Source organism: Bos mutus, chromosome 22 (genome assembly GCF_027580195.1).
Source record: "Bos mutus isolate GX-2022 chromosome 22, NWIPB_WYAK_1.1, whole genome shotgun sequence".
Taxonomy (NCBI): Eukaryota; Metazoa; Chordata; class Mammalia; order Artiodactyla; family Bovidae; genus Bos; species Bos mutus.
The window spans coordinates 17,979,929-18,001,557 of NC_091638.1; the positions used below are offsets into that span (position 1 = coordinate 17,979,929).

The window sequence follows — 21,629 nt, forward strand, 5'->3', positions numbered from 1 at the left end:
CAGCTATATGGTACTGTACTAGTTTACTATATAGTATAGTGCTGTATAGAGTACCGTACTGAACTAGTATATTACTGCACTGTAATAGGTTTGTAATACTTTTCACACAAGTAATACATACATAAACGCAGAAAGTAAAGCATTTTCAGTTTTATAGTAGAGTACCTTGAAAAGTACACCTGGAATACAGGGGCTGCCATGCCTCTTTGAAAGTTTGCAACTAGAAGGTTCATGTGTAGAGGACTTACTGTATTCTGGGATCTTGAGAGAGGTAGTAAGTATAAGATTGGTGACCATTGGGTACAGAAGCCTAGCGTTCTGAGCTTGGGGTGAGGACTAGGACCTTGCTGGTGGTGGTACTAATAGCCTCCTGGCCTCAAAGCGCTTTTGCCTTTGAGTGGACTGGTGCTAGCATCCTTGAGCACCAACTTGTCTGAAGGTGGCCCCAGAACAGGGGATTCTCTTCGGAGACTGTCTGGCACAGGCAGCCAAGTAAAACTTGGGTTAAAAGTGTTTGATATGCTAATACTTAAGGATTTGGGAAAGAAAAAGGAAATAAAAGACATCCAAATGTGTAAAAGAAGTAAAATTCCTTACAGATGATGCAATTTTGTATATAGAAAATTCTAAGGAATTCATGCACACATGCACATACACAAACCCAGTAGAACTAATGCGTGAATCAGGGTTGTGGAATACAAAGTCAATATAAAAATCAGTTGTTCCTCTTTACCCTGGCAATGAACAATGTGAAAATAAAATTCAGAAATAATTCTGTTTATAATAGTATCAGAGGGAATAGGAATAAATTTAATGAAAGAAGTGCAAGACATATCCTGAAAACTACAAAGTATATTTGAAAGACGTTGAAGGCTTAAGTGAATGGGATGACATCCTATGTTTATGGATCAGAGACTTAAATATTGTTAACAATACTCTTCAACTTTATGTACAGATTCAGTGTAATCCCTATCAAAATCCTAGCTAGTTTTTTTGTACAAATTGATAAGCTGATCCTGAAATTCACATGGAAATGTCAGGACCCAGAATAGCCAGATAAACACTGAAAAAGACGGACAAAGTTGGTGCATTCACACTTCCGGTTCAAAACTTATTATAAGGCTACAGTAATCAAAAGAGTGTGGCATAGACAAAAGAAGAGGCATATAAACCAGTGGAATGGAATGGCCTTGTGTTTATGGCCAATAGATTTTTGACAAATGTGGCAAGAGAATTCAATAGGAATGGTAGTCTTTTTGGAAAATGGTGCCAGGATAGCTGGATATCCACATGCAAAAGAATGCAGTTGGATCCCTACCTCACACTACGTACAAAATTAACTGAAAGTGCATCAACCTAAATGTAAGAGCTTAAACTATATCTTAGAAGTAAGCAGGGATGACTCTTTGTGGCCTTGGACTAGGCCATGGGTTCTTAGATACGACACCCAAAACATAAGCCTAAGGAAGAATAGATAAATTGGACCTCATCAATGGGGCACAAAACTCTTATGCTTCAGAGAGCACTATCAAGAAAGTGACAAAACAACCAGAATGGAAGAAGATGCTTGGAAGCCGTAATCTTGTGTCTAGAATATATCAAGAACTCTTACTTTTTATCAGTAAAATGCCAAATAACACAGTTTAAAATACGAGCAACATATTTGATAAACAAATGAGTAGACATATTTTTGTATCTTCTACAAAGAAAAGATATAAGTGGCTCGTAAGCACATGAAAAGACTCTCAGTATCCTTATTCATGAAGGAAATGCAAATCAAAACCACCATGAAATAGCAGTACACACCCACCAAGATGGCTCTAATCAGAGAGATAGGCAATGACAGGTGGGAGCGAAACTGGACCTCTCCTCCATCACTTGTGGGAAGGTAACATGGAGCAGCCACTTTGGAAAATAGTTTGGCAGTTCCTCAAAAAGTTAAACATAGAATTACCGGATGAGCCAGAAATGCTACTCCTGGTTTTTACTCAAGAGAAATGAAAGCCTGCACACACATGAAAACTTGTATGTAAGTGTTTCTCGCACTGTGATTTACAAGAGGCAAAAGTGGAAATAACCCGAATGTCTATCAGCTGATCACTGGGTAAATAAATGTGGTATACCTATACAATGGCACATGATTCAACTATAAAATAAACGAAGTACTGGCATATGCTCCAACACGGATGAACCTGGAAAACATACTAAGTGAAAGAAACCTTGAGAAAAGTCACATACTGCGTGATTCCATTTCTATGAAATGTCAAGAGTAGGCAAATCTGTGGAGACAAATACCAGAATTGTGGTTACCAGGGGCCAGGAACTGGGGTGAGTGGGGAGGGACTGCTAAGTTACAGGCTTTTTTGAGGGGTAGTGAAGATTTTCTGGAATTAGTGATGTATACATTTTGAAAATATGCTAAAAGCTACTACATTAATACTTAAAAAATATTTATCAACTGAATTCAGAGGCAACCAGCCTGAAGGACAAATTTCTTAGAATCTCTTACTTCTCAGAGCTTTTGTTTCCGTGTGACTCATCATTTCAGAAAAATCCATGGTTTTCTTAGTTTTCCTGCGAAAGATGGTGTTTCCAGTTTGACCAAAAGTACCAGTAGTGATAATACCTGGTACACATGTTGTGCAGTGTCTTTTCAGCCTTGAAGCACATGTGCCCATGTCCAGGAAACACCTTTTGCTATTCAGTATAGGATATTGTAGATCAGAGGTTTTCCGACTGGGCACACTGGCACTCTTTTTTTGTTTTTGTTTTTTGCACACGTATTTTTGGACTCACTGTGATACAACAGCATTTCCTAAAGCCCCAGCTCTCCCCTCTCTACTTTCCTTTTCTCACTCTATACTGCATTGCATACACACATACACACACAAACACACTCACACACAGTAGAATGAGCTAGTAGAATGTCCCTAGTGTTGACACCAGCCAGTCCTGGCTGTTTGGGGAGCTAACTGGATGCCGATTTGGGGTCTCCGTGCCCACCTCAAGGACACCAGGGCAGCGTGGGTGCAAATGCAGTGATGGCGGGGCCTGTTAGCATTTGAGCCTTTCTGCTCGCCAGCCAGAAATGCCCCAAGTCTCTGCTGTCAACTAGGGAAGTTGCCATCCTAGCAGCCACCAGAGGCCACTGGGGATCAAGGAGACAGCAACTCAGTTGATTTTTCTGACCACAGGCATAACCTTGCCAAGAACCCTGGAGCTGCAAGGTTCTTGGGCATCAGAACCAGCTGGGACACTTTCCTCATTCTCTTGCTGTGAAAGCTCTGGTTGGATTCTTGGTTCTCATTATGGCACAGGAGTCTGTTTTATAGCTGATCAGTGACCTTTGATTTCAGCTGCACCACTGGCTATGCACCTCTCCCCTCCCAACATTCCTGGAGAGTGTTTTCACAATTGATTGTTGTTTCCCCAACCCAAGCCTGGAAGAAGGCAATTAGCACTCCCTTGTCTCTGTCTTCCTCCAGACCTAATGCCTGAGGTCCTCCAGCCATCTTTGCCTGCAGTTTCAGGACTGTTTACAAACCTAACGCACCTATTGGTACCTGGAGGTGCCAATAAATTGGAGCATGAAGATTTTCTTCTGGAATGTTTCATTGTTCTCATGTTGAAAAGTGAAATGCAAACACTTGAAGACTCTGAGCCTTATTTCTTTACGCTGAAAAGAAATCTGCCATACTATTTGGTCTTCTTGAGGGATGGCTCTACAGGATGTGACTGCTGGAGGCTGCCTTTTAAGAAGATCCTGGTTTCAAAATGCGTAACCTTTTGTGTTTAATTGCAGCAAAATGCCCCTAAGTGCAAAATGTGAATTCCTTGACTTTGTTCTACTTGGTGAATTTCTATGCTATCTCCTGTCTGCGCCAGTTGGTGAATGATGTACCCGACAGTGCTCTATAAAAGGTGCACTTAATAAATATATTTTTCCATTTATTGCTTTGCCCTCTTTCTTCCTCTTGAGAACAGTGACCATATCTGGAGGCTTGCAGACTTCAGGTCCCTTCCTGGGCTTCCCTTGAATCTGCATAATCTGTCTGATTGTGACACACGTGCATCTGGGCTGTGGCAGGTGCCGGGGGGCAGGGGGTGTTGGTCAGCAGGAGACCTGATCCCAATCTGTTGGTTCACAGGTTCTCTCATTTATCAGAGTTCTGTTGGAAGATGCTCTAAGACCCATACACAAACCTCTTGTATGATGTAGCCACACCCACCATCTAACTCTGGACATTATGGGAGTCTAGATTTTCATCTTGAAGGAAGCTTAAGGCATATCTTTTTTCAAATGGGGCATGGGAGCTACCTGCAGAATCACAAATGGGTTTGTGGTCATTCCTGGTCTCCACTACTGAATCACAACCTGTGTCTTAAGCAAGAATACCTCATGAGCCAGATGCAGTGTATGAGAGTGGAATGCCACCCCCTTCTCTGGCCCGTTCTTATCATACCCCTAGTACGCTGTTCTGACTGCTGCTTTTCAGCTGGGGTCACAGAAGGAATGACTCCCGTCATAGTCTGGCCCTTAGAGAGGGAGAGTGAGCTTGAAAAATTGGAGTCAGGGTCAAGTTAGGTCACAGTAAATGCCAAGATGGTCAAAAATCTCTGCATAAGCCAAGACTCCAAGTCTGAAATGGTTGGCCCAACAATGTGAGAGATGTCTGAGGGGCAGGCCCTTCAAGGGGGTGTAAGGGGTACTCGCTTTAAACCTTTCAGCAGGAGGAGCCTAGGCTGTGAGTCCACTTGAGAATGTGCAGGGCCCTTGAGCAGAGAGCAGTGGGCTGGAACCACAGCATGAATGTGACTGGCTGTGCACCTTTTGACAAGTCTGGCCTCTGGACAGTGACTTTCTTGTTTGCAAAAAGTAAGGGATGACGATGAGTGTTTAAGAACAAAATATACTGATATCTGCAGCTTCTTTAAAAATGCAAAAGAAAGGGGAGATTGGCAGATGAAAGATGAGTAGGAACGTGTTGAAGGCGGAGCAGTAACATGTGAATTCTAGAGCCTAGATGGTGGGTAGATAGTTGTTCACGGCAGACATTTTCAACATTCCTCTGTGTTTGAAATTTTCATACTAAGATACTCGAAAAAACAAAAGCAGGTAAAAAGAGCTAAAATGGACTTTAGAGATCATTTCGTGGACGATAAAGTTGAGACCAACTAGGAGGGGAGGCAAGGATAGAATGGAGGCTGCTTCTGCCCTGCCTCCCTTGCGGGTGTGGCCCCCTCCACCACATCACCCCCAGGTCCCTTGGGCTCGTGGCCAGGTGCCAGTGAGGTGGCACCTCTGAAAACGTGAAAAGTACTTTGGAACCTGAATTTCATGAGACTTATAGGCGTTGCATGAAAAAAAAAAAGGGGCGGGGGGATCAAATAGGATTGGAGCCTAAATAGCTTTCTTTACTGCAGGACTTGTCAGAGCCTTTAACATTCTAATGTCTATTGAAAATCTCTGAGAGAAATATAATACATTTTCCAAACAAATTTAAGTGTAAAAGCTGCCCCCTGCATTTTTCGAGGACTTAGCTCTAGATAACACACTTGGGGAAAGCATCCCTAAAGAATGAAAGATTTCTGGTTTTCTGATTTTTTTTTTCCTGCTGAGGCTAGGTGGGCAGGAGGTGGACCATGCCTTTTCCATTGCCTTTTATTTGGTCCACATGTGAACAAATTGGACCGTATGCCCTCATCGCATCCCTTGGGGCTGAGGGTGTACATGCCAGGAGGCGATGCCAGGGGCTCAGCATCTGAGCCAAAAGGGAGGTTTGAACCCAGGCCCTGCTTTTAGTGGTGCCCAGGGGCTATTTCCTTCTGTGAGTAACCCCTGGCTGGCCCACGGGCAACAGAAGTCGATGGGGAATAATCTCCCAAGGAGCACAGTGGGAGCAGATATCCAGTGAACAAGAATCCCAAGAGAAACCAAACTCTGGTTCTTGCATTTGGCTGAGAGACGGGTTAGCCAGCTTGACCCTTCTGCTTCTCAGGGCAGTGAAACCTATTTTTGGAGCTGATCAGGGCATGTGCCCACAGAGTGGACAGATGAAAAACAGCCTTCTCCAGATGCAACCGAAACCCTTTATTGGAGCCACCCTCCTAATGCCAGCAGTCACTGGTGGTTTCCTGGGGCAGGGGTAGGGTGTCCCGGGTGGGAACTGTGGGCCGGTTTATGCTGTTACAGTACAAGTGAATGCAAAGATTTGCAGTAGCTGCCTCTTAGCAAATGATCTTCTCTGGCACCCAGTCACGGGGTCATCGTGGTACGGCAGGGGGCAGAGGGAAGCCCACTGTGCTTCCGTGGTGGACTGTCTTTTCTTTCTGGTTTTCCTACTCTGCGTCCTCCCATCTTGGGGGGCGGCAGTGGTCCCCAAGGAGAAAGAGCCCACCAGCAGCCCCACGAGCAGTAGGCTCCCCTGCCCTGCTGCCCCATCAACCCCCCGCCCGGCCTCACACTTCCTTCCGCAGCATCACCTTGATGTTGCTGCAGACCTGGCCCAGGGCGGCGAAGAGTGGGTTGCAGAAGGTGCGGATGCAGAGTGAGTAGATATGACTGATGCACTGGATCTCGATCAGGTAGCTCTTGATGCAGGGCACCACCGCCCAGATGTGGCAGAAGGAGATGCAGGCGAACAGGAAGCCCCAGAGCAGGGCCAGTGGGACACCCAGCAGAGTGGACAGCAGGCGGTAGCACCAGTACTTGGAGACAGTGAAGGTGGTGTAGCTCACCTTCCACACGCTGTCAAAGCTGTAGGTGCCCACGGGCTCCGCAATCACGTCTTCAAAATCCACCTGCAGGGGCAGGAGGGGGAATCCTCAAGTCACAGCATCACCTATTAAGGGTCAGAACCCCCTGAGTGGCCTGTTAAAGCTGGTGCCTGGGCCACACCCACGGGACTTCAGACCCCTGTGAGTCCAGCTGGGGCTGAGACTCTGCATTTCTGACCAGCTCCCAGGTGATGGCTGGTGTTGTCCTAGAGTTGTGAGGCACAAGAGCTGGTCCAGTCCTCTCTTTTATGGGGGGAGAAGAGGCTCCAAGGAGTTGACTGATTTAAACTGTAAGTTCCAGGCTGGCCAGGAGACTCTGAAATTCTATTATTTTATGATCCTAGGGAATTGGACGGAGAAGGCAATGGCACCCCACTCCAGTACTCTTGCCTGGAAAATCCCATGGATGGAGGAGCCTGGAAGGCTGCAGTCCATGGGGTCGCTAAGAGTCGGACACGACTGAGAGACTTCACTTTCACTTTTTCACTTTCATGCATTGGAGAAGGAAATGGCAACCCGCTCCAGTGTTCTTGCCTGGAGAATCCCAGGGGCAGGAGAGCCTGGTGGGCTGATGTCTATGGGGTCACACAGAGTCGGACACGACTGAAGTGACTTAGCAGCAGTAGCAGCAGCAGGGAATTGGAATGGCAGTAATCCTGCAAAGATTTACTGGGTGCCTGCTGATAGGATGGCAAGCAGGTGAAGGTTCCTGCCCTCCTGGACTTTACGGCCACAGAGAGAACAAGGCCAGTTCTCTGGTAATTATGGGAAGGACAGAGGCCATGTGCACCCACAGGGTGACGTTTAACTCAGCCTGGGGATAAAGCTTCCTGGAGGAGGTGATATCTAGCTAAGCTGTTTCCTGGTGGTAGCCAGGTGGTGGGTGGAGGTGTGGGCTGGAAAAGTGTTTGGGGCACCAACTGCTGGGACCTAGTGGGATAGATAGTGTGCTCTCTCGGGGAGTTACAGGCCTTCTGGAAGGCCGAGCACAGGCCCACGATGGCCAGAGGGAGGCTGGAGAGGCCAGATGAGGCAGGCATTGTGCAGAGAGCAGCCTCTGAGTGAGGGCTTTTGCACAGGGAGTGGCTTGGCTGGATTGTAGCTTTTTTTTTTTTTTTCCAGTTGAGGTATAATTGATACATTAAATTAGTTTTAGGTGTTCAACACAGTGATTTGAATTTTATATTTCAGGAAATGATCACCACACTGAGTATAGTTAACATCTTTGTGTGCATGTGATCAGAACTTTTATGACTTACTCTCAGCAGCTTTTACATGTGCAATACACTATTATTCACCATGCATTGTAGTCACCATGCTGTGCTCTACATCCTTAGGACTCATTCATCTTGTAACTGGAGGTTGGCACCTTTTGACCCCCTTCACGCATTTCACCTCCTCCCTGCTCGCCTCTGGAAACCACCAGTCTGCTCTCTGCGTCTCTGGTCTGACTTTTGAGTAGCTCATCCTGGCTGACATGACTGGGGTGGGTGTTGGGGTGGGAGTGAGGAGGCCTGGGGGAGAGGCCAGCTGGGAGGCGTCGCTGGGTCCAGCCTTGTCCGGGGTGATGGAGGAGGCTAGAGGAGGTGCACTGGTCTGAGCTGTTTCAGGATCTGGCCGGTGGTGAGGTGAGGACTGTGTTGTCTTGGCTGGTGGAGGCGTCTGGATTCTGAGTGCTGCACCTCGGGAGTGCAGCATTGTTCTCTCTGCCCTGGTCCTGAGCAGCCTCAGACTTTTCCTCTCATGCTGCCTACTCAGTCCTTTCTATTTCTTTTTAAAAATCTTTTTGGCTGTACCGCATGGCATTTGGGCTTTTAACTTCCCTGACCAGGAATCAAACCTGCACCCCCTGCATTGGAGGTGTGGAGTCTTAACCTGGCTCACCAGGGAAGTCTCCTCCCTGTCCCTCCCTTGCATCTGGAAAGAAGGTGGACACTCAAGAAAATCCTGCTCACACATCCCACTGAAATGGTGACTGAGGCCCCAGTTGGTAAGTGGGAAAAAATAAAGATTGCTTTCGGCCAAGTCACTTCACTAACCTTTCGTGAGTCCCTACTATGCCTTAAGCAGCATCATGCTGCTTTCTCCTGTGTCATGTCATTTAGCAGCACTGAGCGTTAGCTGTCTTGTCTATAAAATGAGAGGCAGTGTGTTCCTGGGCTGCTTTAACAGCAGTTGGTTGAATGAATGCACAAATGAATCAGACTAACTGGAGGGTGGGGAGTCGGGCCAGTGAGCTCAAACCTCAGTCTCCCATGCAGACCCTTTTCCCACTTTTGAGGGGGAAGGAGATCCTCTCTATGAATAAAGTTATTATTAAAATTACTTTTCCTTATAACATAGCCACCTTGCAGAGAATTAAGGGAGTAGGAAAAACAAAACACATGCATTTCCAGTTTGCATTTCTCTACTAGTAATACTAAAATTATTATTGCTCTGATGCTTTTCTTTCCAGTGTAAATGTTCTGAGGGGTGGGGAGTGGACATGACCATATTGTATGTCCATTGTTGAGTCCTGTTTTTCTCACGTGGCTGGATTCTGAGCTCCCGAGCCAGGCCTCAGATCCCTGGGTCCCCCTGGAGACAGCCGAGGATGCAGCCCGACACTTGGGGTGATATGTTGATTGGGGAGCAAAATTCACAGGATGAGATTTCAGGCTGCCGGTGATGTGCACAAGTTGACTTGGGGAGTCAGGGCCTTTTAGGATCCACTTGTGAATCTCAGCCTCCAGCCTTCTCTTCTTGGGGCTTAGTGGAGATCACTTAACCTCTCATACAGCCAGCCCTCTGGATGGAAGGGAAGGGCTGGAAGGAAAACTATGAATATGGTCCTCATCTCCTCCAAAAGAGAGCACTGATTCCTGGAGGGCTTCTAGGAGGTGGTAGATGGTGGGAGATTTGGAGTTAGAGATGCAGGAGTCTCCAGTCTCTAGATCTAGTGCTGGACCTTTGGAAAAGAAGGCCCAAGTTGGTTGGGGAATGTCCCATGGATTTGGAGAGTGAGTGGAAATAACTGGTATCTTTCCACATCCAGTTTATATGGGCAGAAATCCAGAGCTGCTGTTTCTAAGGGGAGTCGAGATCCCAGAAGCTGAGGAGTATAGGCCCCAGGGGAGCATTCCAGCTTTGCCCTGGGTACACACACTAAAATTGTGGAGTTTCAGCCAAATCCCCAAGGCCTGTATCCTGCCAGCTGAGGGATTCTGACCTCCGCAGCCAGCCCCTTCCCTATCGTGGCCATGCCCCACTGTGCCTGATGCCTCTTAGTGCCTGGGCTGGGCTCTGGGTCCTGCTGCAGTCCTAGGAACGTGGCAGCAGAGGGAGGCCTTTGGGTGGAGGTGTGCTCCCTGCCTTCCACCTCTGTCCTATTCAGTGCCTGGGGCCTCCCCTTCCTGTGACTCTTCCTGGGGATCGTGGACTCCAACTCACAGATGACCCCACCTTGCCTCCTCCCCTTCAAGCTGAGCGACAGACGCATCTAGGCATCCTGATTCTACTCTGAGCTCTTCACACTGCCCCAGCCAGGGTCACACGCTGAGGCAGACACTGGCTGTCAGGGAGGGAGACTGTTCCTTCTGAGATCTGGTCCTAGTCGGCCAGAGAGACCTGCCCCGGGGCAGGGCCCCTGGCCCCTTCTTTGCAGCCACCCACTCTACTCCAAGCAGTCAGCAATTCCCCTGCCCCTCTGCAGCCCAGCCGGCTTTGTTCATGTATTTCAGCATATTCCTCCATTCAGCAGCGTTTGATTATCTGTGTCTGGCCTCTGAGGGTGGAAGGGGCCCTGACCAACTCGTACTTTTGAGGTTTGCATCCAGCTGTGTCTCTTACTGGCCCTGTGACCTTCAACAAGCGTCTCAGCTTTCCTATGCCTCGTTTTCCTAGATTGATCTCATTAGGTTTATCAGAGCATTGAATAAGTTAAGACAGGTAAATACCCAGCATATTGCCTGGTACGGGATCCTCATCACTAACTAACTGTTAGCTGCTAGTGGCTGTTAGAGTGCTTTCTTCAACAGGAGCCAGGGTCCCAAAGGTGGATTTGCACACCTGCTGATCTGATGAGTGACTTTGGCAATAACTTAACCTCTTTGAGCTTCATTTTCTGATCTGTAAAATGGGTTTGCTATTTTTTAAAACCTTGTTATGAAGAACAGACATAGTTCTTTTCTGTCCATCTGTCCCCAGCATTTGTTCATCTACCCATTCATCTATCTTGTCTATTCTCCCATGGATCCATCAGTCCACCCATATGCATCCATCCATTCATATCCATCTACCTGTCATCTATCTGTCCTCTCATCCATCTGTCCATCCTCATCCACCCATTCATACCTATCCGTCCACTCAGCCAAACAAATACTTATTCAATACCTCCTTTGTGCTAGGCACATATGGGTCTGACCCTGGCTGGGGCTGTGTGAAGAGCTCAGGGTAGAATCAGGATGCCTAGATGCACCTGTCACTCAGCTTAGAGGGGAGGAGGCAGGGCGGGGTCATCTGTGAGTTGGGATACACAGTTCTAAGGAAGAGTCACAGGACTGTGCTAGGCACATCCTCCTGGGCAATGCTTAGTACAGTACATGGCGCATAGTAGGTACCCAGTGACAAAATCACTGCAGATGGTGACTGCAGCCATGAAATTAAAAGACACTTACTCCTTGGAAGGAAAGTTATGACCAACCTAGATAGCATATGCAAAAGCAGAGACATTACTTTGCCAACAAAGGTCCGTCTAGTCAAGGCTATGGTTTTTCCAGTGGTCACGTATGGATGTGAGAGTTGGACTGTGAAGAAGGCTGAGCACCGAAGAATTGATGCTTTTGAACTGTAGTGTTGGAGAAGACTCTTGAGAGTCCCTTGGACTGCAAGGAGATCCAACCAGTCCATTCTGAAGGAGATCAGCCCTGGGATTTCTTTGGAAGGAATGATGCTAAAGCTGAAACTCCAGTACTTTGGCCACCTCATGCGAAGAGTTGACTCATTGGAAAAGACTCTGATGCTGGGAGGGATTGGGGGCAGGAGGAGAAGGGGACGACAGAGGATGAGACGGCTGGATGGCATCACTGACTCGATAGACGTGAGTCAGAGTGAACTCTGGGCGTTGGTGATGGACAGGGAGGCCTGGTGTGCTGCGATTCATGGGGTCACAAAGAGTCGGACACGACTGAGCGACTGATCTGTTCTGATCTGAGTGACAAAATCATTTGTTCAGCTGCTCTAAAGTTCCTGTGAAAATTTATCTCAGAAAATTTCTTGGTACCCCAGATTATAAGTGCAATGATTCTCCAGCCTACCTGGTCATAAATGAGTGTGTGCACATGTCCATAAGATGGATGGATTCCTCTTTTCCCTCCTTCTCTGCTTATGGTAATAATCCTACCGCCAAGAACCTCTCTGATGTCTTTTAATGATCATCCTTGTTTTTTTTTTTTTTTTGGCAGAAGGCAGAAGCTGTTGTTGCTGAAATTTGAATTCTTTTTAGTAATCGCCTTCTGGCACTGTGCCCAGGGCACCCTCTCTGTTGTCTGTGAACCTGAAATCATGCTCCCAGAGAGACGGGCCATCCTGGGAGGAGGCAGCCGTTCCCTTAACCAGGGCTGAGACCGCTCTGATCACCATACTACTTTGGGAAGATATTTATAAAGCCCAGCTCAGGCAGCTCTAGGCAGACGTGCCAGTGTATCAGAAGCACACGGTGACTTCATTTCTTAATTCGTTTCCGGAAGTGGAGGGGAGATGGCTTTTTCTGGGAGGGTGGGGTAGGGGCTAAGTCCGTGGGCAGAGCTGGAGGGCTGGGTGTGCAGCTGGAGGAGGGGCTGGGACAGAGAGAAAGTGGCGGCTCATTTAGCTGGTGTCCCCTTCTCTGGCGTATTTATTTTTGGAACAGCAAGAGAGCTAGTTGATTCACTGGAATTGGCCAGCAGGGCTCCTGCCATCTCCAGGAGGGCAGGGAAGGTGCAGGGGAGCTGGGCTGGGCGCTGCCCAAGGATGCGAGGGAGGCCAGCAGCCATCCCCCAATCCGCCGCTCCCCCCCCTCCCCCCGCCCAGTCAAAAATGCCTCCCCCCTCATTCCTGTGTGACTCAGTCTTTGTGCATGCAGGGCCCTGCAGGATTCAGACAGGCTCTCCGTGGGTGGGGGAAATGGCTCTAGGCAGGGGGATGGCCGTCTGGGTCGGGTCTCTACTTGACCACTGAGTTACTGTGTGATTTGAGGTCTGGGGCCTTCCCTCTCTGGGCCCCCTTTTTTTGTTTGATTTTTTGTTTGTGGGTTTTGACACTACCAAGAGGATTGGGCCAACATCCCTAGTGACACGGAATTAGTTTTAAAGTCAAGATCCGAAGGAGTGCCTTAGCTTTGTGGGATCTTGGTCACCTATTTTGTCACCTATTATCTAGCTACTCAAAGGGTGGTCCGGTCAGTGTGCTCCTCCCAACAAGGTAAGTCCACAAGCTGAGAGCTGGCAGTTTAGAAATAGTTATTTCAGCAAGTAATTGTATGTCTGTTGATTCGAATAATAATAAAAATTGGATTTTACATCGTCAATACCTATTTTTCACTGCATCTCTCTAGTAGTTAATTTTGATTGACTTTTGCAAACTATTGGTGTACAACAGATTGGAATAATAACAATAAAACGGGCCTTCACCCAGATAGCCTGAGCAGCACTGACCTCTAAAGCAGGAAGTTAAGATGCAGTGATGGCTACAGAGTAGCCGGAAAATGGCAAAGCATTGCTTCCTGTGTTATAATTGATAATAACAGCAGTAGAATTCTGTACCATCTGGGATGACCATAGTAGGGCCAAAATTTGGCCCTTGTAGGTGTCAGGTTGGGCCATTTGTCTTATATCCAGTATTCCACCCAGCCTATAAGGGACAAGCAGGGGGTGGAACCCACATCAAACCTTGGACCTCAATTTCTCCTGCCATCTCCCTGAGTAGGGTCATTGCAGGACCTAGTTCCTTAGCCAGAGGTGAGGCAAGCATGAAGCACAGGTCAGTTCTGGGAGTGGGAGGAGGGGGCCAAGTACTAGTGGGAGTTTGGAGTCCAGATCATCCTACGGGTCGGGGGGGCTGGGGCACCTGGCCTGAAGCTAAGGGCACAGACGAAGGAGCTATGAAGAGACTCAGATAACAGGGGGCATCAGGGAGGAGAGAAGTGTCCCGTCAGAGGAGTCCCCTTCAGATCTTAGTGAGCCCTGCCCTTGCCCATCTCTTCCATCCTCTCCCTGGCCCCCTTAGTTTCTGCCTTTGTGAGGTTGGTGTGGTGGACTGGTGAGGAGTAGGAATTGCCTTGGCTTGACTTCTAGGCTTGGCTGTGTACCAGCTTCTCGAGGGACGTTAGCTGGTCTCCAAAGATGACCCCAATTAGTGATGCCTGTCAGGGCTTCTGTCTGGGCACAGTCTCAGTCTGGGCTCACCTTGTGCCTTGCTCCACCAACAGGATGTGGCAGAGGAGATGCTGCCACTGAGACCTGCCCAGTCAAGTCCAGTCAACCCACAGAACTGAGAGAGCCTCGAAGGGCTGTTGCTTTAAGCCATCGAGTTTTAGGATGGTTTGTCACACAACTGATACTGTGCATCTTTAAGGAAAACTGGTGATGACTCTGGACTCCAGGCGTGTCTTCTGTTAGACGAAGAGGACTGGCTAGCTCTTGAAAGCACAAAACATTGACTGGTGGCAGGGCCTGGAAGTCTGCATTTTAACAAGTGCCCCCAGGAAAGTGGACCACATTTTTAAAAATTCTAGTTCATAACACAGGAGTCCCCACAACACGAAGTTACAAATACCTCAGTGGGAGTTAGTCCAGGGTAGCCCTTCTTAGCAGAGAAGGCAATGGCACCCCACTTCAGTACTCTTGCCTGGAAAATGCAATGGATGGAGGAGCCTGGTGGGCTGCAGTCCATGGGGTCGCTAAGAGTTGGACACAACTGAGTCACTTCACTTTCACTTTTCACTTTCATGCATTGGAGAAGGAAATGGCAACCCACTCCAGTATTCTTGCCTGGAGAATCCCAGGGACGGGGGAGCCTGGTGGGCCGACGTCTATGGGGTCACACAGAGTCGGACACGACTGAAGTGACTTAGCAGCAGCAGTAGCAGCAGCAGCCCTTCTTAGAGGTACTCGCCAGGGGGCAAGATGAAAAGTTTTCAAATGAAGAAGTTGCCAGTGTGGAATGCCTGGAAGATTATGACCTTTCCTAATTCAGCATCATCCTGCCCCTTCTGCCTTTTCTCCCATAAATGCAGGCATTTCTAATCCTGTTGTTCTCCTGCAGACAGTGTAGCAAAGAGGTTTCAGCTGTGTGCCAGCTCGGCCAAGCCTATGGCCCATGGCTTCCTGGAAATGTGCTGTGATCCATTGGTGATGTCTGCCATGGATATAGGCTGGGGAGTGGCCGTGCCTGGGCCTCAGCTTTGCTGATGCTGCCCAACGTCCTGCTCCATGTTGTGGCCTCTGCTTATTTCGTCCCTTCTTCTTGGAAAGCCTGATGTCCCCTTTCCACATTTTACATTTTCCTCGTTATTTATGCAGCGTGGATACCACCTCCCCATGAAGCTGGCCCTTGATTTTGCGAGTGCCTTCCTCTCTTAACCTCCTGTGACCCTTCAACTGATGGCTGATTCATGGTGTTTACCACCGCCTCCTGTACATTCTCATCAATGTAGCCTCATCTTCTCTGTTGGGTTGGATTCTTCTCAAGAGGAAGCACCAGGTCAGTCACATCTTCATGCAATAGGGTGTCCAGGTGGGTCCACACTGAAAGCAGATTTTGGAGAACTGGGGGGAAGAGGGAGCTGTTGGGTTCTCTAGGTACTTCTTAGCTTGAGCTCAGTGGCAGAAGGTGGTGTTTGTGTGTTTTACTGGGGGAGGAAGGCGTGTGTGGCAGATATGGGTTGGAGGTAGGTGGGAACTGGTGTGACGGGCTGGGATCAGGTCTGTTTGAAGGGTTTTCAGAGAGAGGCTGAAAACAGAAACCAAATGACCTGCCTGACACAGGGGTCAGACGTCCTGCTCCAGGGCCCGGCTGCCTAAGCGTGAGTTGTCAATGAGAGTCCTGAGACCCCACTCAAATAACAGGCAGACGGTGAGGGTGGGGCTGGGGTCCTGCAGAAGTGCATGGGGGAGGGGCTGGAGGCTTTGCAGTTTGAGTCTGAAGGGAACGGTGTCCTAGCTGGCCAGCTGGAGCACTGGACCACCGGCCCTCATTTCCTGCCCCAGAGCCTGGCACAGGGCTCACAGACAGTGGGTCTGACTTGCTCATCGCCATCTCAGCGACAGCGCGGTGCCTGGCACAGAGCAGGCAGTGATTGGTGGCACTGATGTTCTGTGAATGGTGGTGGTCAGGGGGGCAAAGGCAATGGGGCAGCCTCCCCTCTGCCCAGCCCCACCCCAGAGCATGGAGCCTACAGTCAAGTCTGTTGGGCTGTGCAGGGCTCTCCCTCCGCCCTTGGCACTCATTTCCATCCTGGGTTCAAGGGCAACACCAGGCCTTGCTCAGTGAAGTTCAGTGAAGTTTAACTCTGGAAATCCAAAGGGAGCACCTCCTTCTCCTGAGGGTCAAGTCCATGGACCCAGTGAGTGCCTCTCCTGTTCTCCACTGTTGGCTTTACTGTGTGAAAACTCAGCAGCACCGGTAAGGGAATGGGTCTCCCTTCTTTCCACTCGGGGCTTCCCTGATGGCTCAGACAGTAAATAATTTGCCTGTAATGGAGGAGACCCAGGTTCGATCCCTGTGTCTGGAAGTTACCCTGGAGAAGGAAATGGCAACCCACTCCAGTATTCTTGCGTGGAGAATTCCATGGGCAGAGGAGCCTGTTGGGCTATATAGTCCATAGGGTTGCAAAGAGCTGGACTTGACTGAGCAACTTTCACTTTTTTCCACTTGGCCTCTGTCTACACTAGGGACTGAAGCCCAGAGAGGGAAAGGGATTTGCCCAGAGTCACATAGCAAGTTAGTGTCAGGATGGGGCCAGGCGTGGGTCTCCGTAGCCCAGTTTATTCCGGCGTGTCTTACTTTATTCCGTCTTACTTGCCCTCCTTGCCCGCGGGCAGCTCCAGCCTTCTTGGCCTCGCCTTGTTTCTCTTTCTCTCCAAGTCTGTTCCCCTCATCCCTGTCCTTTGCCCGGTTGATGAAGGACGTCCAGATGACCCGAAGGCCAGTCTGTTCAGGTAGACCCCTCTCTTCTAGCCACATTCTCCCCTGTTTCTTCCTTTCCTTTATTGTTTCACAGCCCATTACTCCAACCTGAAGTCTCCTTGAATCTTTCTGTGGTATTTAAGCTTATTCTGGTTTATAATCCCTGTTGTAAATTTCAAAACATTTTCATCTCTTACTCATTAAAAAGGAAAGAAAAAGTCAAATAAGTTCCCAGATCAGCTTATCCTCAGTATACTTCCCTTGTGGCTCAGCTGGTAAAGAATCCACCTGCAGTGCGGGAGACCTGGGTTCGATCCCTGGGTTGGGAAGATCCCCTGGAGAAGGGAAAGGCTACCCATTCCAGTATTCTGGCCTGGAGAATTCCATGGCCTGTATAGTCCATGGGGTCACAAAGAGTCAGACACAACTGAGCGACTTTCATTTCACTCCCAACAGGAATGTTTGTGGGCCTTTTGCTTCACCTTGGAGGGATGGTTTTCCGTGGCTCAGTGCCTCCAGTGAGGATAGCTTCTAGTCCCCAAGAGGCAACATAAGCAGTTGCACCAGTGTGGCCACTGCCATCCCTCCCGAGAATTACAGTCTGGGCCTGGAGCCGGCTCGCTCCTGGCTCACTGGGACCCTTGAGCCTCTCTCCACTTGTCACCTGCTGCAGGAATCCTTCAGAAACCGCCTTCTCCCTGGGATCCTCTTCTCCATCCCAGCAGCTGGCAAGGGACCACCAGAGCAGAGCCTGGGCATCCGTGCTGGCCCTGGCTTAGTTCTTTTGCCCTCCAGGCTCCTGGCTCCTATCAGCTCACATTTGCACACCCTTGCTTTGTGCCAGGGACTCTATTAGGCACTTTCAAATCCCTTATCTCATGTAATCCTCATGGTCTATTTCTATTGCACAGTGCTGCTCTGAGATCCATTTACCCCGTCGGGATGGGGGTGGGTAAATTATGAACATTTTGCAGAGGGTCTGGTGTCATTGTTTTTAGGTAGACGAGTCTGGATTTGAAACCAGATCTGTTAGCGTCAAGTCTGGGGCCATTCCCTCTAGATCACACTGCCCAAACCATGACAAGTACTACTTAACGTTTTTATAGTGCTTTTCAGTTTGGAAAACTCATTCCCTAATTTTGCTGAACTTTCCAAGCTGTGTCGTGATTATACTATCTCCACCACAAATGATGCTTATAAATACAATAATAGCATAATGTAAACTGTTACAGAGAAATGGCCTGCGTGAAGTGGGGTCACAGAGGAAGGAGCTCCTGATTTCCTGGGGCAGTCAGGGAAGGCTTCCTGGAGGAGGTGATGTTTAAATCAGGTCTCAATGGCTGAGTGGGGCCTACACCACATGGAGAAGAGGAAGCAGGCACTCCTGGCAGACACAGGAGTATGTTCTGGTTCCTGTGACTGGCTCCTGACATGGGGGCTGGAGGCAGAAGGGGAAGGTGGGGGCCAGATTATGCTGGGGTTCAGAAGCCATGGGAAAAAGTTAGACTCAGCCAGCTTGGGAGGTATCCTGCTGAAGGTGACAATGCAGGGCGGTGCTTAGAACAAGCCCTTAACCACGCTGTCTAACCCAGTAGCCTTGAGATATGTATGAGTATTTGACCTATGGTGAGTGCAACTGAAGAATTCTACATCATGTTTAATTTTACTTAAAATGTAAAAATTGATAGTCTATCCTGTGACTGGGAAACTTTAAGAATGTTTGGAACAGTTTGGGCTTGTGAATCAATTTTCAGCTCTACATTTTATGAAATCTAGATACATAGAGTTCAATGAAAAATATTGTGAAAATTAACTTCACCTGTTTGTTTTTCCTTTTTAAACTCATGACTGCTAGAAAATTTAAAGTGACATAGAGTAATTGTATAATGGGTCACATTATGTTTCTACTGGGCGGGGCTGGTCTGTGTTTCTGATGTATTCAGAGGACCCTAGAGGCCCCTTCACGTGCCCTTTTAAAGGCCTTTCCAGTGACTCTGATGCTTGTGGTTGGGCACCCTGCTCCCAGGAATTCTGCTGTAGTAAGATGCCTGTGGCTATCGGGTGGAGGTTGGACTGAGGTGTGGGCCTGGAGGCAGCCAGGCTGCTGGTGGCATATGGGCAAGGAAAGAGGCCTGACTCAGGCACAGCCATGGGGGAGACTCCCTGAAGGCAGGGTAACCCTCATCTGAGATCCCCTTTCAAGGGCCCTGGTGCCCTCTGAGGGCCTCTGCCCTGCCCTGGCCACTGGACACTGGCGTCAGGCTGGGAGCAGACATGAGTGCTGGTCATAGCCCCCCAGCCTGGGAAGTGGGTGTTCAGTGGTGCCCTGGGGAAGCTGGGCCCCCTGTGAGGGGCCAGGAGCCCTGCTGGAAGCTGCCTTCTGGGGATTAATCCCAGGCCCACTGTGGAGACCGCAGAATGCCCCTGGCACAGAAAGGGCCCGACTTGGCCACCTTGTCTGTTCCCGGCTGAACGCCAGGAGCAGATGGGAATAGTGGCAGAGTTGTAAGGAGCTTCCTTTGCAACTCGCCTCTCCCGCCCTGGTGGATGGTCCTGTATGTGTGACTGATTCTTTGCTCTTGTTTACACTAAAGGTTCTCTGGGGGTACAAGCTGGTTTCAGAGCGGGTATTTGGAGAAGCCAGGGAGGAACAGGGAAGCCGATGGCCCTGGAGCAGAGCCCACTCCCATCTAGCACCCAAACCCACACCCTCGGGCAGGCAGCACCAGGGCAGGCCCTCAAGCCTACCTTCACTATGTCCTCGTTGATGTTCTTAGGGTCCCGGTTCACCAGATCGATCTCCTTGAAGTGAATGTCCTTGACGATCTGGGCCTCCAGGTCTGTGTGCTCCTCGGCCATCATCGTGGAGCCAGGGGACCCACGGGAGGAGATGGGAGCCGTGTGGCCAGCGGGGCTGAAAAGACCTGGGGCACAGACACCAATGTCCCCAGACTTGTGCCCCTGCTGGCTAAATAGGCCCCACCCAGCATGCCGGCTGACAGCTGTCCCGCATAACTTCAGCCTGCCGCTGGCTGAAGCGTCCAGTGGCAAGCCTCCAAGCTAAAATTAAGACTGGAGCCCTGCTGGAAGACCCAGCACTCCTTAAAGGGGGCTGCGTGGGAGCTGGGCCTCACGAGTGAGTCAAGGGCCTGGCATCCCCTGATGCCACCGCAGTCAGCGGCTGCTGTGCAGCCCTGGTACTTGTATTTTTGCCCCTAGCTTGGCTTCTTGCTGGCTGCGTGAGCTTGGATACAACTAGCCTATCTGGGCACCACATCCCCACTTGTAAAATGGGTCCATAATAGTACCAATCGGGGCTCTGCTCAGCCTTGTGGAGACGAGATGAGCTTGTGGGGGGAAGGGCTTTAGAATGAAATTGGTCTCTGGTGGGGATTCTCGTTGGAGCAGTTGGCACCTGCCCTATGGTTTGGTGGCCCAAAGCAGGGCTGAGGTTTTCCCATCTCTGGGGTTTCCCCTGGATGGGGATTGATGGACTGCAGCGTGGATTGGGGCTGGGGGAGGGTAAGATGGGAAGGAGGCCACTCATGGGGTTGCCCACCCTCCTTTGCCTTTTGATACATGTGGAAGGGACGTGGAGTCCATATTCACCCTGCCCTTTGCCCTGTCCCCAGGGACAGCTTCAGGCTATCCATGGACCCCAAGCACAGCACGAGCATCGGGCAAGCACCTCTTTTAGGTGTCTGGTCAGTTTCCCTGCATCCTTCTTCAGCCTAGCCATGACCCAAGGCCCCTGCCGCATGAAGGATGAAGACTCTGAGTCCTCAGGTGGTAGGGTCTGTGCATTCATTTATCACCCACCAACTCATCTCAAAATTTGCCAAGAGCTAGGATAAACAGACCAGTAGGGCTCTGTCCCTGCCTTCTGGGGAGCCCACAGCCTTAGGCGACAGACTGATCAGAAAAATAAGTAATTGTAATAATTTGTGGCAAATACTGCAGATTTGAGTTATTTACAAAGAACTTGTCTTAGAAGCCCATGGGAGGCAATGGCTTACTCTGGACATCAGGGAAGACTTCCTGAAGTAAGTGGCTTTAGCCACTTAAGGTGTTTACCACACAGAACATTTCAGGTAGGGAAGTTGTATCAGAGGACTACTGTGAGCCAGAATGCTGAGAATTGTGTAGTGGCTTGAGCACATGTTGTCTGAGGGGTGAGGGAGGGGATAAATCTTGATTCCGGTCTGGGTGTGAAGAATCTCAAATGTCATACTGAAGAGTACAAATTTGTCTAGAAGTGCTGGGAAGCCAGTGAAGACTTCATAGCAGAAAAGAGTCTTTAACAGATTCACATGTAAGGAAGATTTGATTGGAGCCGGGTGAGGTTTGAAGCAGGAAGACTAATCTAAAAGCTGGTGGTGATAAAAAGACTCTTATCAGTAACTGTTCAGTTCAGTTCAGTCGCTCAGTCGTGTCTGACTCTTTGCGACCCCATGAATCGCAGCACGCCAGGCCTCCCTGTCCATCACCAACTCCTGGAGTTTACCCAAACTCATGTCCATCGAGTCAGTGATGCCATCCAGCCATCTCATCCTCTGTCGTCCCCTTCTCCTCCTGCCCCCAGTCCCTCCCAGCATCAGGGTCTTTTCCAATGAGTCAACTCTTTGCATGAGGTGGCCAAAGTACTGGAGTTTCAGCCTCAGCTTCAGTCCTTCCAATGAACACCCAGGACTGATCTCCTTTAGGATAGA

At 49.2% G+C, this 21,629-nt stretch overlaps 1 protein-coding gene and 1 long non-coding RNA gene across 2 annotated transcripts in view; one reads left to right on the forward strand and one right to left on the reverse strand.

Annotated features, from left to right (window-relative positions):
• Positions 1-6,067: 6,067 nt before the first annotated feature.
• On the reverse strand, positions 6,068-19,906 carry CAV3 (caveolin 3). Its single transcript, XM_005907086.3, has 2 exons — positions 19,669-19,906; positions 6,068-6,801 (listed from the first exon to the last, which is right to left on the reverse strand). Exons 1-2 carry the CDS (start codon positions 19,780-19,782, stop codon positions 6,460-6,462), a joined length of 456 nt encoding a protein of 151 aa, XP_005907148.2. The 5' UTR covers positions 19,783-19,906; the 3' UTR covers positions 6,068-6,459.
• Positions 12,840-21,629, forward strand: part of LOC138984638 (uncharacterized) — a 34,316-nt gene continuing 25,526 nt past the window's right edge. Inside the window, exons 1-2 of the long non-coding RNA XR_011461880.1 lie at positions 12,840-13,215; positions 15,315-15,495. This is a non-coding gene — a long non-coding RNA (uncharacterized lncRNA). The remainder of the gene's footprint in view (positions 13,216-15,314; positions 15,496-21,629) is intronic.